At 42.2% G+C, this 19302-nt stretch overlaps 1 protein-coding gene across 1 annotated transcript in view; it reads left to right on the plus strand.

Moving 5' to 3' along the window:
• The window catches only part of PCSK6 (proprotein convertase subtilisin/kexin type 6), a 1364483-nt gene that overhangs the window by 1226900 nt on the left and 118281 nt on the right, over positions 1 to 19302 (plus strand). Inside the window, exon 17 of the mRNA XM_086958053.1 lies at positions 7917 to 8004. Coding sequence (XP_086814179.1) covers positions 7917 to 8004 — 88 coding nt within the window. The remainder of the gene's footprint in view (positions 1 to 7916; positions 8005 to 19302) is intronic.

The following is a 19302-nucleotide window of genomic DNA, read 5'->3' on the forward strand; positions in this document are numbered from 1 at the left end:
ACTATGGTGCTCACCAACTGTCACAACTGGCTTATTTTCTACCACAAATGGAACACCTTCCTTTTTAGGTTAATCATGTAGGAGAACTGTTACAATGTGCCTGATCCTTAGCTCCATTGTACAAGTTTGAATCCCTTTCATCTGATGTATGGCACCCTGTACTTTGGAGATGTTATATCTTACCCATAGCAAAATTGCTCAGCACTTAAGCACCAATATGGTACAATAAAGGTATCAACACTATTGGACGGAGAAGGACGATTAGGGGATTATGCGACTTTAACAACTATTTTTAGATGCCTCAGTCAAATCTTTTCACTCCCTGTGTACTTCACATGGTTTAGGCGCCTGTGGCAATATTAATATACTATTGCATTCTATAAGGAGGCATATAGATCCCTTCTTGATCGTACTAAAGACATCCTCCATCATATATAGGGAGATTTCAGCAGGGTATTATCATGGCAATATGGTGTATTTATTGAAAACCTTTTATTAAGACATTTGAATCCACTGCTAGACAGTTTTGGCAAACCACATTCCAGCACACCTACTCATCAGAGGAGTGGGTGTCCCTACTCTTATCCCATGGTGAATACCACAAAGAAATTAAACTCAACTTCTGGTATTTTTAATCATTTCACAAGTATTCCTATATGTTGCCAATTCTATTGTGATGTACTCCATATTTTGTGGAGCTGTATGGTCATAGAATCATACTGGACCAATATCTGAGCCACGATTTATTGAATTAGGAGACCACTTATTCTCCCTTGTGTGCCTTTGGGTCTCCTACATGACATAGTAAATATCAAAGGTATGTGCAGTCTTGGACACAGATTGTTAGACTTGTCAGCCTTAGGGTGGTCTTCCCCTAAAACATTTGCCTTAGGGCTCTGTGCTCTTTACCACTGCTCCTTTGAACATGGTAAAATTGATTTGCACCCAATTGCCTAATTTAATTTACTTGTACATCCGTAGTAAAGTATTACCACGCATACCCAGGGCCTGTAAATTACATGCTACTGGGCCCTGCTGCACATATTGTGACATCCACTTAAGTAGTCCTTTTAAACATGTATCAGGTCTGCCATTTCAGCCTGTGTGCACAGTTTTAAGCTCTCATTTCCACTTAGAAAAAAATTAATCTTTTGCCGGGCATAAACCTTACTTTTTAATACATATAAGTCAGCCTAAGGTAGGCACTACACAGTCCAGAGTGCAGGGTGCAGTGTATATAAAAGTTGGACATGTACTTCTAACTTTGTATGTTCTGGTAGTAAAAACTCCTAAATATGTTTTTTCACTACTGTAAGGCCGCCTCACCAGAGGATAACATTGAGTTGCCTTATTACATATAATAAGTGCTAACGTTTGATTGCATGTTTGGTATCTGAGAAATTGTAAATAAAAATCCTATTTAATGGTAAAGTCGGATTTTAAGTTACATTTTGGAAATGATAATAAATTTGGCCTTTTCCTGCCCTAACTATTTCGTGCATGCAGCTTGTTCTTGGTTTGCATGACTGGGTGTAGTTGACAACCATACATTGCATTGTCCTCCCAGACAGCCACACAATAAAGAGATTAGGTGTGCCTGTGTGGGTCATCAACTGATAGGATGGGGACAGAGCTGGGCACAGCCCCACTTGCAACTGAATAGCCTGTGCACTGCCTTTACACAAAAAGACTTGCCACCACTGCATTGTTCATGCAGCCAGATCGGAGCCAGGGCAAGTGAGGCAGAGAACTTCACTGAATTCTCTAAAAACTTCTACTTCAAACTGGGTACCAGATGTACGTTTTGGACACAAGACCCAACTCTTCAGAACACTCCTGCACCTGTGGATACTACAGAAGAAGGACTGCTGTGCTGTTTTGCAGCCAGAAGGACTGCCTTTCTGCTGCTCAGCTGCCCTGCTTGGGGAGAAGACTGGACCTTGACTCTTCATCCCAGGCAGAAGTGACTCCACTTCTCACCTCTACTTTTGCGATACAGGGACATAGCAAGCTCCAGAGGCTCTCTGCAACTGCCCAGCTTACATGCTGCCTGGACCTGCAACTGAATCTTCTTGGCACTGCTGGCCTTTGCTGTAGTGACTTCCTGAATCCCAAGTGGTGCATTTCAGGTCCAGGATCCATGATGTGACTCCAGATGAACTCTCCCAACATTTTAGGCTCTTCAGGAATGCCAACTAACCTGTTTATACCAAGATCTTGCAGGCCGCACCGCCTGTCAATACGAAGTTCTACAGCGACTGCCAGTGACACCCAGCAGTGCTAGATCTGCACTTTGCTCTACAGCATCGACAGCTTGTGAAGACAACCAGCGCAAATCTCCAGCATGATCATCCAGGATGCCCAACAGTATCTTCACGCGACAACGACAAACATCTGTGACATCTGGCCTGCTCTGTGTGCTGCATCTTGGAAAATCTAAGTCACTTGCCCTGCTCCTCACGGCCCCTTCCACCACAAAAAGAACTCTTTGTCCTGAACTTAGGTGGTAACTCTTTCAGCAGAACTAACCTGGTGCCTGTATCCAGACTGTGCTCCATCTTTATCAGCTTGACTTTGTGACTTTCACGTGATCTTGCACGGCCAGATAGCAATGAGTGGTGCTTTGGGCTTTTACACACTTTACTTACCTGAAATCTTGAAAATCGTGTATCTTCATTTCTCCTGATTGGATTTTTGTTGTTGCTTTGGTGTAAAATAATTTATTACATTTTATTTTTTATTTTTTAATCAGTTTTTTCTTGTGTTGTGTTTTTACTTTATTTCTGCTTGAAGCACTGCATAAATACACTGTCTCTAAGTTAAGACTGACTGCTTTTGTGCCAATCCACCAGAGGGTTAAGTACAGGCTAATTTAGGGTTTGCTTATTTTTCACCCTGGCAGAGATTGTGGTTCCTGCTTGAGTAGAGTTTCGCCTCCTCAATCAGTAACCCAGTCTACAACACAGATTGATTTTAGCTGCCGTAGCCACAACCTTATACTGAAACACTGGAGAACAGTTCCTAGCCAGTGTGAATGATTGGCCAAGTTAATGATAGTAGCCTCTTGTAAGTTATCTACAGGGTTCATTACAAAATGAAAATCTATAACTAAATATGGCAACCCTTGCTCCAATAAAACCTAGACATACAGACATCCAAATAGAGCATGTAGCCATATGCTCAATATAGTGCTATAATGTTCTCATGCTACGTGCCTCACCTACTAAATGCAGGGTAATTGGGTTTTACAAATTTGACTGGTCTTTTGATCACAACCCATTCTTGGAAACCACTTACGCTGATAGACTGATACGTGTGAACATATACCCCCCAGTGTATCCCTTCCATACCCCTTCCATATATGTTGCTGTTATTAACTGTTGAAGACAGATGTTCCTTGTAAGTACCAATTTCACCATTTGGTTATGAAATTATTGACATCTTGTATTTATGACGATACCTTATCTCTCTCCTTGATTTTCCCCACCTCTTGTGAGAAGGTAGCTCCACAAGGCTGAATGACTCACCTTTCATTTTTGGCATTATATTTAGGGAAATGTTTTTGTAATTTAATGGCTATGTATGTACTTTTTCTGTGTATGTGATTTACAGTTTGCATACTATTCCTATATGAATTCTTAGACATATACATTTTTATTGAATTTCAAAAGTAATATATAAAATTATTGCAAAAAATATACTGTTATCACATCTTGAGCATTAGAATCATTTTTCAAGAGTGAATACTTTAAATATGGAGTTCTAACTAGGTGTAGTTATTATGGATGTACAGTGAATGCGACAAAGAATGGCAGGCAAACTATTTGGCTATCTGAATATTTATTAAAAGAAAACATAGACCCCTTGACATAATATAAAGATACCATTGCACTCAAAAGATAACTCTGATAAATCAGAGTCCTCTAAGTAGAGTTCATAGAAAATCCTGTTCAAAGGATTTATAAAGTCGCAGAAATTTCAGTATTCCATTGTGAATGTGTCATCATAACAACAGCCGACATATGTTTCATCATGACAAGGCTACTGGTGTCAAGATGAATGGCAAGACTCAATTAGTTGTATGACAGGATCCTGTGTAAAACCGTCATTAAACGCCCAAGCAATAAAGTAGGAATGCTCATAGCAGTGTGAACATGGCATCCTCTTTCAAAAACCCCCAAGACATCAATATAATCCAAAAGAAGATAACAAAATGAATATAGGTAAGTATGAACAAAACAATACAAGAGGTGTCGCTTAAGTTCTCTAGTCTTCTCCCCCTGTGTGAATCTTCAGGCACCGCACCACCTTGTGAGACCCCTGAAACTTATCAGGAACTTCTCACTGCCTCTGCTGTCTTACCCCTTCCGTGCTCATGACGAGCTCAGCTCGTCATGAGGCACGGTGCTCGTGTGCTCATGATGAGCTGAGCTTGTCATGACCACACCCATTTACATTAAGGTCCAGCACAGCAGAATAATCTACCAAGCAGCCAAGGTGTTAATGCAAATCTAACTGCTCAGCCATTTGCCTGTCTTCAAGGAATACCAGGAACTGACATTGGATCCATGACTATACGTCACTTCATTAATTGACAAGCGGTAGCATAGCAACTTTATTTGTAGATGTAGGAGCTTACTTAGGCCGATTACCTTTTAATTATTTTGTGTACCACATTGGACCACCAGAATATTTGTATTCTTTGCGATTTTACATGGAGGAGATACTTGAAGACCCTTATCCCACGCCGGCTAATCAATGCGGTCACTTATCACCAGATCGACATGGGGTGGAAGACTAAAGACCTTAAGCGACACCTCTTGTGTTATTTTGTTCATACCTACTGTTAGAAATGGGGTCTCAAGATTGGCACAGAGTAGTCAGGCAAAACTAAAAATGCATTATGTAAAGTATTTGTGTGCACACACACATTAACAGAGTGAAAACACCATAAAAGTACTCCACACCAGTTTGGAACAATAGCCAATATTTATCTGAGTAAAACAAGACCAGTACAACAAAAATCCACCTTACACAAGTTAAGATATTAATTTTTTAAGATTAAATCAAAATGCAGTGCTTTGAAGTCTATAGCTCCAACTGGGTCTTTCTGGTCGTGCTTGGGCAAGACAAATCCAAATGTTCAGCCTGACCGCGATGGAGTGCGGGCTGGTTACAGAAGTCACACACATCCCCTTACAGTACCTTGGATGTGTCACAAACCAAAGATGATGCGTCGTACAGAGGAGGAGTTGCGGATGCAAGTAATTCATTGGTTCCTGAAGGCAGTGCAAGGTCGTTGATACTTTGGCGCTCATGGATGATATTATGTGCAGAGGAGGTGATGCATCAGTTGCTGGTGTGAAACCTTAATTCCTGAAGGCGATGTGTTCAAGGGTGCGGTGTGTTTCCTCGGCGTTAAAGTCAAACCTCTTGGCTGAAGGTGAGGCGTCAGTTGGAAGCCGCGCAGGGCCGGACCGGAAGTGCATAGGAGTTGGGACAGTGCACCACGGACATCGATGGTGCGGTTCTTCGGAGGCGCTACATTGAAATTAACCCTGGGCGTAGTTCGCGAAGGAGCGCTACGTGTAGCTACGCGAAGTGCACTTCGCACTACGCGAGGTACGCGTAGCACTACGCAATCTGCGTAGTAGTCTGTTCGCACTGTGCAAGATGCCGTTTTCAATGATTGCATAGTGCGGACAAGCATCCGGTACTGTGCAATCATTGAAAACGGCATCTTGCACAGTGCGAGCCGTAGTTTTCTGCAGCTCAAGTAGATTTTTACTCGAGCTGCAGTTTTCTCAACGCGGACTGGTAGTTTCTCACCGTGTGCGGTCGCGAGCATATGCGACCACTCGCAATGAGAAACTTGACCTCCCTGTGTTGAGAATCTTGCCGGGAGGTTTATTTTCCACAATCTTGATCGGCAACTTGATGTTGCTGATCCCGAAACGAGGAAAAAGTCTTGCCGGGATGTCATTTTGCTTGCTCGCGGTCGCCAACTTGACGTTGAGGACCGCGAGCAAGCAAAAAATTACTGCTGCACTATGCTACGCGTGTTTCCACTGCGCTATGTGCAATTCGCATAAGTGCGAAGTAGCGGAAACGTCGCAAACTACTCGAGCATAGCGTAGTGCTTTGCCCAGGGTCAATTGAAAGTTGAGGTTGTCGCATTGCACAATTGGCGAGTGGTATCCACAACTTCAGTGCAGGCAGGAGCGATACATCGGTTTTGCAGGGATGCACCGGTTCAGAAATGACGCTATGGGTCGATGCGTTGTTTTCTTGGTTGCAGCACAAAGTTCACCTCCAAGGGCCCAGGGCTGGATTTGGTGCCACTTGGCAGGTCAGGACTCACAGCAGAGGAGCCCATGTGCTGGTAGCAAGATGCAGCTGAAGTCTTTAATGTTCCTGAGACTTCAGCAACAGGAGGCAAGCTCAGTCAAGCCCTTGTATAACTTTAGAAATCAAAATATAGAGAGTAAAGTCCAGTCCTCTCACTCCCAGGCAAGAAGCAGCAGGCCAGCACAGCAAAGTTATCAGCAAAGTGGCAGTCCCTCCTGGCATCCCAACAGCTCTTCTACCTGGCAGAATATCCTCAGTCCAAAAGTATTCTGAGTATATGGTGTCAGAGGTCCAGTACTCATACCCATTTTAGCCTTTGAAGTAGGTAGACTTCAAAGATAGGTCTTTATAGTGCCAAGACCCGTCCCTTCCTGGCCCTCGCTCCAGACACACAACATGGTGTTATGTAGTTCTATTCATGTGCAAGTGTCAACTCCTCTAACCGCTCTAGCTCAGGAAGACCCATCAGCCTGGTGATGGGCCATCAGGATATGCAGGGCGGACCACAGCTCCCTTTGTGTGTGACTGTCTAGAGTGAATTTACAAAGCCCAGATGTCACCCTGACCTAGACGTGTATTCTAGGGACAGGTAGAGGCTCAGAACTTTCTAAAAGAAAAGCAAAAAAACTAGGCCTGACAGTCAGACAGAATGCGCAAAACCTTAATGCACTCAACTAAGTGTTAGATAAATGTTAAACTAAAAGTACATTCATTCATTATTTTAAATTGCATGCAAATTTTCCTTTGTGGAAGAACATCATCTTTTCAAAGTTTCCCAGATGTTATGACATCAACAAGTTTCTCTCGTCATGCTTCTTGTTTATTCAACCATAGTTTCAAAATAGTTCCTGAAAATCCGAAACTTAAATGAACAAATCAGACGTGGATTACATCAGTCCCAATGCATTTCTGGTGTAAAAATTCACCCTTCGTCAGGGGGGCAGGTACGATGGGTGAGCAGAATAAAAGATTTGATGTAGAGAGAGACACTTCTCTTTTTGCCAATCCAGATGTTTAAGTTCATCAGAAGAAAGTTCAAATTTGCGAATTTTATAGATAGAGCTAGCTGGGACATTTTGTGCATATTGAAGTGTGAGTATATTTTTTCGTGGGAACTATGATAAGTTCAGTGAGAAGGAGTATATGCCAGGGCCAATCAAGGGGTGAACGATATGTGTGTGTTTGAGAGATGGCGAATTAAGCTGGATTGAATAGGATATAAACTGTACCTGCTTCACCTAAGGGATACCTACACAGGTGAAATGAAAGAAGAGCAGAGGGAGGTCAACAAAATTGAAAACTTTCTTCTGCTACTTCAGTGCCAGGAAGCGTAGAATAACTTGGCAATTTAATCTACAGGTAGGATTGCTATTATAAGGTGACTCGAACTTAATATTGAAATGTCAGGAAAAATTCTCTTTTTTTACGGAAGAGGCCTTTTATCTCCTGGCTCTCGGCTGTTTCTAATGCTGCACGCATCAAAGCGTCGCGCCTCGTCTCCTTGCAGCCCCCTCTAGGTTCTTTTAATGCCCTGACGTCATGCTAAGATCTTTTTTTTGTTTTAAAAGGTCACAAGCTCTGCTTGAAATGCCACGAAACCTGTAAGAAATGTGTTGGCGACTGGGACACCTGCACCGTGTGCCGGGATGGATTCAGGTAAGACAGGGGCTCCGTTCATTTCCACACTCCTTGTTTCTATCAGTATGGAGGAGCCCGTTGAATCGCCTTGGAGACGCGTGCTGATAGCGCCGCTCGCTCTCTAGAAAGGTTAACGCTAGAAATTATACCAATTTGCATACAAATCTTGACATTCGGCTGGCAGTGTATTTGGTGAAGTAATTCTCCCATTGAAAGGTTACCGGCACATCATTTCAGAAGGGTAAGCAGGAATGTAAATGGATTCTGTTAATATGTAGAATGCTTGGCATAGGGATTTCTGTTTAAATAAATTATGTCCACAGCCTACTACAGTTAGGGCTTTAAGTGGGCCGGGTCCTCCCGTTGCTCAGCATCGGCAGTTGTGAAAAGCAGGTGCCGAGATGGGTCCCTATCGGGCTCTCCATTTTTGTCCTCACTCTCAGGGTGAAAAAGCATAATCTTAACACCCTTCACTGCTTTTGATGTAACTTTAAAAAAACGTGTTATCGTTCTTTCACAGTCTTATGATTTCAGAATGGAAGCATTTTCAATATTATATACAACGAAGCCATAGTTGTTGCCTATTTATCTTATGCATCTAACAACCATTGACAAAGCCAGTAGTCCTGGCTTGTTTTAGGTGTAATGTTACTTGCCTTCACTCACGATCTCTCCATCCTAAGCTCTACTCTTGACTCCATTCAAATTGGATGTTAACTCATCAAATGATTCGCAATCCCTCTAAAATTGAATTCCTCCTCCTCTCCTCCTCACTTTATCCTTCCCCGGTTCAATCATGGATGGATCAGATGAATCTACTTAACAGTAAACCCATCATTGTCGACAGCGCAAAATCCCTTGGTGGCATACTCGACACAAAACTCAATCTACTCTCCCACATTAATTCCATTGCAAAGTCTGCTCGATACCAACTGCGCCTTCTATGGGGGATTTGTCGCTTCTTCCCGGAGCATGACCTTAAGACCCTGGTCCAATCGCTGGTTCTCTCCAGACTGGACTACTGCAACTCTCTTCTTACTGGCCTCCCCAAATCCCACCTGTCCCCCCTTAAATCTGCTCTCCATTCAGCAGCTTGTTTCATATATGAGGCCAAAAGAAGCGACCACATCACACCCATTTTATCCACCCTCCGTTGGCTTCCCATCGAGGCAACGTCTATCTACAAGACTGCCTGTATCACCCACAAAGCCTTGCCCTCCTCCTCTCCTCGCTACCTGACAAATAAACTGAAACTCTCTGGAGGCTCTAGACCATCACATAATGCGGAAAACCTATTGCTTGAACCTCCCACTTTCAAGAAGGAAAGGTCGATGGCCCAATCGTTTTCAGGCAACGCAGTAGAATCTGGAACTCACTTCCACCTCAGCTCCGGACCTCCTCCTCTTCCCAGGCCTTCAAAACTGACCTCAAAGCTCTCCTCCTTCAAAGACACTTCCAAACCTAATTCACACCCTCTCTATTATCTGAAGGAAGTCCCTCCTTTATAGGAAATTCTGTTCTACATGACTAGAAGTGCCTTCCCACTGTGTTGTGTTCTTGTGGTTTGAGAGTCTGCCATTTATTGCAGTATTATACTTCTACTTGTATTGTGTACTCCTTTGTAACATGCACACGTCACTTTCCCTCTTGGAATGTATCGTTTGCTACCTCTTGTATTTTATTTGCTTTTGATACTTGCACAATTGCCACCATTGCCTCATGTAACGTAACGTTTGTTCTTGTGTTTTGAGTATCTGCCATGTAGTGCAGTAATATACCTCTATTTGTACTTTGTACACTTTTGTAACATACACACATGTCACTTTTTAGGTCTCACTGAAGCAATGCGTAAGCATTGTTCGGCGAGATTCTAGTAAGCGGTCTGAAAAGTCTACCTAGCTGGGCATTAGACACAGTTCATGTGAGAAAGGCGCGTGCACAACGCCAGCCACATCACACACCACCATTTGTCTGTGCCTCGGCATCAGACTTCAAAGGCTGCCGCTCCCCCCCCAATCAGACTTCAAAGGCTGGCGCTCCCACACCCCCGCATCAAACTTGAAAGGAATGCACTCCCCCGCTATCTTGAATGTGGATGCCTGGGCACTCCTTTTTACATCTCACACCCCTGCCTGGATTTTTTGACTGTTTAATTTTTGATGCCCTACCCACACAGTTGCCTGCATTGCTCTCCTGGCAGATCACTCCCAGTAGTTTCCCTCAGCCTGCATTTTCTTCCAACCAAAAACAACTTCCATTGCTCCACCGTTCGTTCCCTTGCATTGTTTTTTTATTTGCGTTCTTTCTCTTTGGAGGTCCCGGCAGCTGTCATTTGCTGCCATGCTGCTCTTTTTATGGAGTCGCTTTTGTGCGATTCTCTCCCCCATGCTCTGAGTGGCTCTTTCTCGCCCGTTTGCTTTCCCGCCGTACTTTGTTTTGCTCTCGCCCATGTGCTTCTCCTTTCAACTCATGTTGTTCTTTGCTTTGTGCATGTGCCTCCTCCTCCTGCCCTCCCTGTTGCTCTTCCTTCTTGTCTTTCTTTCCCTTCCTTTGCTCACCCGCCAACCGGTTTGCCCCCTACCCCTATAAGCAATGCAAGTTTCTAGGCTTTTTTAGGAGTGTCCTGCAGTAAATTGCTTCCTGAACTTCCATTTTACTAACACAACTGCTTTCAATGTACTTCATTTTCAATTTGTTTTACATTTCCACTCCATTTCGGATTGGTAAATAAAATAAAATGGTGCATTTGTGTGCCTAAACAATTATGCACCTGTACTTACAATATGAAAGTGGCCCCATCATCTCGTCTTTTGTCCCTTTTTTCATGCAGTACAGTAGCAGGTGAGACCTCTTGACTTTGCCAATGTATCAGCACCGCTATGTCACGTTAATGAATGGGCATGCTTAGTGACATATGCACATGCATATGTCATCAGGGCTGGCCATTGTAGTATCATGACGCATCCATGTGTGTGTCAAGAGGCATATGCGTGTGCAAGTCATAGCTCTTTGTTTTATTTCTTTTTTTTTTAATTGCTTCTTGTTTAGACTTAACAGTAGGGGCAAAAGAAATGGCAGAGCCAATATACACAAAGTATACATTGGGGGTCGCTAGAGACATTTTGTAACACGCCTGTCAGTGAATACTCACTCTAATTGCTTTCAGGTTATCACCAAAGTATTTCTGTAAATGAACATGTTCCAGAGCAATAAATGGTACAAAGTTGGAAACTTGGAAACTAAATGTGCTGCGATGCATTTCTCAAAGTAGGCTGTCATCGCTGTAAATGAAAACGAGTTTAACTGGCATTAGCAAATTCTGCCTGGTTAACTGCAGTTTTTGAAATCTTGGCGAGTTTAACTAAAGTTTTCAAAATCTTGGCGACCCACCTCGCAGCCAAAGATCATGCAACCTTTACTAGGAACACACCCTCTCACCCTCACACACCCTCTAACCCTCACACCCTGACTCTCCCTCACCCTCACACCCCCTCACCCTCACTCTCACCCCCTCACCCTCACTCTCACCCCCTCACCCTCACACCCCCTCACCCCCTCACACCCCTCACACCCTCACACCCCCTCACACCCTCACCCTCACACACCACCTCACACACCCTCTCACCATCACACCCCCTCACCCTCACACCCCCTCACCCTCACCCTGACACACCCTCACTCCCGTCACCCTCACTCCCGTCACCCTCACCCCTGTCACCCTCACCCTCACACCCGCTCACCCTCACACACCCTCACCCTCACACACCCTCACCCTCACACACCCTCACCCTCACACCCCCTCAACCTCACACCCCCTCACCCTCACTTCTTCTCACTCCTTCTCACCCTCACCCTCACACAGCACCTCACCACCTCACCTTCACAACCCCTCACCCTCACACCCCCTCACACCCTCACACACCCTCACACCCCTCACTCTCACACCCACACCGCCTGACCCTCACACCCCACCCTCACACAGCTTTACCCTCACACCCCCTCACCCTCACACACCTCCACTCACCCTCACCCGCCCTCACCCCCTCACCCTCACACACCCTCACCCTCACTCCCTCACACACCCTCACCCTCACTCCCTCACACACCCTCACCCTCACAACCCCTCACCCTCACACACCCTCACTCACCCTCACACCCTCACACTCACACTCACAACCCTCTTACCCTCGTACACACTCACCCTCACACACCCTCACCCACCCTCACCCTCACACACCCACACCCCCTCATCGTCACACCCACTCACGCACCCTCACCAGCATAGCATAACAAAACATAGCATAACAAAACACAGCGTAGCATAACAAAAAAATACATAGGATAGCAAAACATAGCATAGCATAACCAAATTAAGCATAGGGTAGCAAAACATAGCATAACAAAACAAAACATAGCATAGCAAAACACAACAAAGCATAGCATAGCATACCAAAACAAAACACAACAAAACATAGCATAGCATAACAAAACAGCATAACAAAACAAAGCATAGCATAACATAACAAAGCATAGCAAAACAAAACATAGCATAGTATAACAAAACATAGCATAGCATAACAAAACACAACAAAACAGCATAGCAAAACAAAACATAGCATAACAAAATAAAGTATAGCATAACCTAACCAAGCATAGCAAAACAAAACATAGCATAGTATAACAAAGCATAGCATAGCATAACAAAACTCAACAAAACATAGAACAAAACATAGCATAAGATAACAAAACATAGCACAACATAAAAAAACATAGCAGAACAAAACATAGCATAAGATAACAAAACATAGCATAACATAACAAAACAAAACATAACAAAACATAGCATAACAAAACATAGCAAAACACAACCAAACATAGCATAGCATAACAAAACACAACAAAACATAACATACATAACAAAACATAGCATAGCAAAGCATAACAAAACACAACAAAACATAACATAACATACATAACAAAACATAGCATAGCATAACAAAACACAACAAAACATAGCATAGCATAACAAAACACAACATAGCATAGCATAACAAAACACAACATAGCATAGCATAACAAAACAAAGCTGAGCATAGCATAACAAAACATAGCATAACCAAACATAGCATAGCAAAACAAAGCATAGCATAATAAAACAGAACAAAACATAGCATAGCATAACAAAACATAGGATAGCATAACAAAGCATAGCATAGCAAAACACAACAAAACATAGCATAACAAAACACAACAAAACATAGCATAGCATAACAAAGCATAGGACAGCAAAACTAAACATAGCACAGCATAACAAAACAAAGCATAGGATAGCAAAACAAAACATAGCATAGCATAACAAAACATAGCATAACATAACAAAACATAGCATAACAAAACACAACAACACATAGCATAGCAAAACAAAACATATAATAGCATAGCAAAACATAGCATAGCATACCAAACACAACAAAACATAGCATAACATAGCATAACAAAATATAGCATAGCAAAAGAAAGCATAGCATATTAAAACAAAACATAGCATATCATAACAAAGCATAGCATAACAAAGCATAGCATAGCAAAACATAGCATAGCATAACAAAACAAAGCATAGCATAACAAATCAAAGCATAGGATAGAAAAACATAGCATAGCAAAACAAAACATAGCATAGCATACAGCATCACTCACCACCACCACAGCATCACTCAGGGGCACCACAACATCACTATGTGCTACCACAGCATCACTCGTTCGCCATCACAACATCACTCAACGCCACCACAGCATCAATCTGTGCAACCATTCAACAACAACTGGTTCAAATATGTTCTCTCAATGTTTCAAGCTTTATTACAAATGTAACAAAAAGATGTTAATATTTCACTTCTGTTCTTGGATTTTCGTCACAATAAAATACACTGAATATAATCGTCACAAAAGTTATTTACAAAAGTTTAAGCTATTGCCATTATAAATTACAATAACTTTTATTTCAGTATTAATTATTTAAAAAAAATTAAAAGCCATTGTTATTTGTAATATCAATACATGTAAGTCACGTAAATACAACACATATTGCATTACAAATGCTATAGATGTCACATTTGCGAAAATTATAAATATTGGCATTGTAAATGACATAGCTATTAATTGCGCTATTTTCAAAAACAAAACATAAATAAAAAATGTGTCATTTACACTACCAATAGCTCAAACTTTCCTTTTTTTAAAAATGTTTTTATTATTTTTACCTTAAAAATTCCCCCACTCCACCCCCGGACAGGTAAACATTCTGCACATTAACATCATGAGCTTTACATTATGCTTGTCATACTTACATATTCATTATAGAGAATTTACAGAATATATTCCAGGCATCACGGAAAACAAACTAAAACAATAACATAAATACATTACAGCATTAATAATAAATTTGTTTTGTAAATCTCGCCAGTGTGTAAGAGGAGTCCAGATTTTCATACCACTTTTACGTCGCCGTCTGCCTTTCCGCTTATATATAGCAATCTCGATATTATGCACTGCTAAAAGCCTGGCTAGCCACTGTTGGAAAGAGGGTGGTAGCGGGTCAAGCCAAGCCGAGGCTAGGCATAACCGCAAAACGGCCATAGCAACGAATATAAAATTGTGGCCACTCTCAAGGTTATCTGGATCTTCCGCCCCAAGTACCATTGCCTTAGGTGACAAAGCAATCTCTCTGTAAAGAACAGAAGTTAAAAACCTCTCTATATCTTGTATCAAAGGTATTAACACCGGACAAGAGGCAAAGATATGAATGGAATCTGCTTTAAATAGGTTGCATCTCGGGCAGCAAGTCCCCTTACCGGTACCCCATTTTGCTATCTTATCGGGTGTATAGTAGAGAAAAAAACAGGTTTTGTAAAATTGTGCCTGGAGTTTGGTAGAAATAAGAATAGTTTGGGCTAGCTGATAGGAATATAAAAATCCTTCCTTTGAGATCTCAGGTTTGCTTGGCCACTTTGTTGCCGTTTTATCTAAATCATCTGGGAACATGTCCAACAATGACACATAAACCCCGCCTATTGAGTGTTTCTTAGAGTGTATAATTGTCTCTACTACAGTAGATTCTTCCCCAAGTGTCCTTGCCCCAGGTTTATGAGTTAAGAAATCCCTAATTTGGAGATATTTAAAAAAATCCCGCCAATCTAAGCCAAATTCTTCCTTCAGAGCATCAAAAGATTTAATCCCCTGAGTAGTATAAAAATCCCTTAATTGTGTTATTCCTAAATTATACCATTTGTTTACACAGTTATCCTTAAAGATTATTGGTGGAAGAATTGGATTGTTCAATAGCGGTGTATAATGTGAGATTTGTCCTATTCCTAATATTTTCTTTACGACCTTCCATACCTTAAAGCAGCTATAAAGAGTCTTAAATTTGACCTTTTTATGGTAGCTGTTGTGTATGTGCCTCCATAAATAGCCATAGCAGGAATTCCCCACCAGTAGCTGAAAGATTGAAGCGGTATGTTCCTCTGTGTTTTTCCCCCCTTGCAATAATTCCTTACTGTAGAGTAATACACATGACCAATAATATCTCCTTAAGTTGGGAAGAGCTAGCCCACCTCTGTCCTTAGGAAGGGTAAGATATTTATATGCCCGACGGGGTTGTGCATATGACCATATAAATCTAGAAAAGGTATGTTCCATTACTGTAAACCACTGATTAGAATATTCTAGGCAAACTGCCCTGAATAAGTATAGTATTTTGGGAAAATACACCATTTTAATTAAATTTGCTCTCCCGATAATGGACAGGTGGAGATTGTCTAACCGCCGTAGATCCTTTTGTATTGTGTTCAGCATTGGCTTAACGTTTATGTCCACAATTTCCTCCAGCTTTGAGGAAATTGTGACACCCAAGTATGTCGCTCCCTTCACCACCCTAGGATCATCCATCCCAATTTTTTGATTTAGAACGATTTGTTTCTTCCCTTGATTTAGCGCGTAGCCAGAAACAAGCCCAAATTTCCTGGTCTCGGCCTCGATGGTCAGCATTGCTACTGTGGGGTCTGCGGTAACTATAGCAATATCATCAGCGTATGCTAATGTTTTTGTTGCATACCCCTGTGATATAATGGGTGTTATGTTGTTATTTTTCTCCAAATAGCGAATAAAAGAATCTATATATATTGCAAAGAGCAATGACGAGCATGGGCACCCCTGGCGAGTTCCCCTGAAGATGGCGATTTCCTTAGTTAGGCTTCTATTAACAGATACAACAGCCTTAGGATTAACATTCATTTTTTGTATCGCCTGAATAAACTTGATTCGAAATCCCATCATCGCCATTGCTTTCCAGAGAAACTGCCAGAGGTCTAGCCCGGGACCAGGGTTCAATTCCCCGCCTCGGCAGGTCTTGGGCTCAAAATTTCACGGACCTGATAATTCTCGCCTCGGTGCCTATTCCAATCATGGAGTCCCACTCTGCAACTCTGGGCAATAGCTTGCTTAATCTCCACAACGGCCCCACAACGCTAAGGATGCCTGGCCTCCACCTTGGGGGTGCCCAAGAGTGGACGCCTCACAGGGAAAGCCAGGATGGGTTCCACAGCGGTATTCGTACAAGCGCCTTGAGACCCTTGCGGGTGAGTAGTGCGCTATACAAGTATCAATTTACAATTTACATAGGGTCTCCTGTAGTTTCTGTTCTGTCAAAAAGCGTGATAACCCTCTGGATATGATTTATCGTTGACCTTCCAGGAACAAAACCGTGCTGGCTTTTGGAGATTACTTTGTGATCAGATCAAGAGCTTTATTCGATATTTCAAAGAATATCATACAAGCAATCAATTACAGATAAAATATAAAACAGTTCATTTGAGCAATTCATTAAAATAGATAGGAATGGAAAAGTGTATCGAAGAAGAAAATATTACCATTTAAAAAGGAAGATCAGAAAAACCAATCTTATCATGATTAAGAATTATTATAAAAAGATCTAAAAACAGTATATTTAAGTAGGGCCTTGAATTGCATGATTACTTTGTGTATTATAGGTGCTATTCGGTTTGCCAAGATTTTGGAGTATATTTTGGAATCAGCGTTTATAAGGGTTATGGGGCGATATGAACCTAGATGTTCTGGGGGGTTCCCCTTTTTAGCGAAAATCACGATTTTGGCCCTGGACCAGGAACTGGGCGGTTCCCCCCCATAGAAAATTTGGATAATCAGATCCCTTAATATATGTTTTATTTTGTCTATAAATGTGCCATAGAACTCAGAAGAGATACTATCCAGACCTGTTGCCTTCCCTTTAGGAAGGCTCCTGACAGTGGTCAATACCTCTTCCATGTTAGGAGCTTCCTTTAGTACCTGCTGCGTATTTACCTCAAGGCTTACACCTTCACAATTCTCTAGGTACCTTTCAATTTCGGTCGTGTCCCCATTGCCATTCTCAGTATATAGTTCTTTATAAAACCTCCAAAATGATTGCCTAATCAGTTCTGGATCTTTTAACTGCCCTGCCACTGGGTCTATAATCTCCCTAATTAAATTAGCATTGACCTGTTGTCGCAATCACACCTCCAATTGATGGCCCACTTGCTCATTAACTTCATAAATTAGTTATTTTCGTGTCGTAGCTTTCCGGATTGCCTTATCTGTAAAAATATTAGTGATTGCTGCCTTGGCAACTGCTACTTGGGCTAAGGTACTAGAGCTATCCCCAGTTGTGTCCCTATTGGGAGTGACACTACTGAGTCCTACTTCTGCTAACATAAGCTCTTCCTGCAACCTCCGTATCTCCTCTTTCTCCTGCCTGTTTGACCTAAGTGAATATGACATAGTCTTGCCCCAGACCCCAGCTTTCAAAGTGTCCCAAACAACCTCTATTGACGTGCTATCAATGTTTTCAGCTAGGAACTTGGGAATCCAATCTTTCCTGTGGAGATAATACTGAGGGTCATTCAGTAATGCTTTTTCAAATGTCCAGAGAGTAGGCTCAAACTTTCCTAATGCGAGACCTATTGCATTGCAAATGCTTGTTTTCCTTTTGTAACATACCATTTGCTACCTCTTGTATTTTGTTTGCTCTTGATAAATGCAGAATTGTCACTATTGCCTTATGTAACGTAACGTTTGCTCTTGTAACATGCTGACTTGTAATTTTTCCTCATGTGCCACTACTGTTCCTATTGTGAAGCGCTCTGACACCTTCGGGTAAAGTCCGCGCTATATAAAAGCGCATTAAATAAAATAAATAAAACGCAATGACAGAAACAGCACAATACCAGTCGGCCGGCGCACTATGCTAGGCACAGATGTTTAGCTCTTTTCTTTTTTAAGCCACCTGCTTAATTACATTGGCCACGCCCCTTTGTGAGACCGCCCCCCTGTTTTTTATACCACTTAAAGCCCAGACTACAAGGGTACCTACTTGATGCTTTCTACACAGCATCAAATGTTTTCATTAAGAAAAAGAAAGGAGATAAAACTCAAGCGCTTTGGAAATTGGGGCATAGGCTGAGAATAGGGAAGTTTGCACAGTGCAATACGTCAATAACATGGGCCGTGTTTACCTTGCTTGGCTTGACTTGCTTGGTTTCTCCCTCATGACGTCAGCTCATCAATATAGGGGCCTTGCCGCGCTAATTTACCCAAGTAACCGGTGTCCGCACTTGGATGGATGTGTGCCGCAGCCACGGTACAAATAGCTCCTTCATTTAGGCCCGGCATCTTCCCATCACTTAGTTGTACTGGCAGCAAGCACGCTTTGGTGAGCACACCATATCCATTTGCCAAGTCATAATGAATTCCCCTTAAATGTTTGCTGAATGGGAGAGAGCCTACTTTGGGCAGAACGGATGTAACATGTTAACACGCTCTTAAGATAAAGGTAAGCCTAGGCTAACAGAGCAGGGACAACTGTTTCCCAGCACCACGAAAACGCAGCAACTATGAGTTTCCAACTCTGCAAATTTATGATAGGTGGAACTTCCAAATCCAGCAAATGGTACCATAGACCAGCTTGTCAGAAATGTTGGCGAGGTCGAGGTAAAAAACATAATTTGAGGCTATCTGGACGCCTCTTATGTTTTTGCCATACCAGAAGCACCTGTTTTTTTTAATAAAAAAAAGTGTACTTCAGGGAGACATGGCATCTGGCGTTCTCTAATGGTATGGCCAGCAGTGGCAGCCTGTCAGTTCAGGTATAATAATTCCTAAGTGTAAAGCGCGAACATAGTCCCCCCTTAAGGGTTTCAAAGCGCTGTGGGCCGTCGGGGAGATTAAGTGAGCTATTGCCTAGAGTTCCATGGTGTTGTTGAA

The sequence above is a fragment of the Lissotriton vulgaris genome, chromosome 2_1 (assembly GCF_964263255.1).
Source record: "Lissotriton vulgaris chromosome 2_1, aLisVul1.2, whole genome shotgun sequence".
In the NCBI taxonomy this organism is placed as follows: domain Eukaryota; kingdom Metazoa; phylum Chordata; class Amphibia; order Caudata; family Salamandridae; genus Lissotriton; species Lissotriton vulgaris.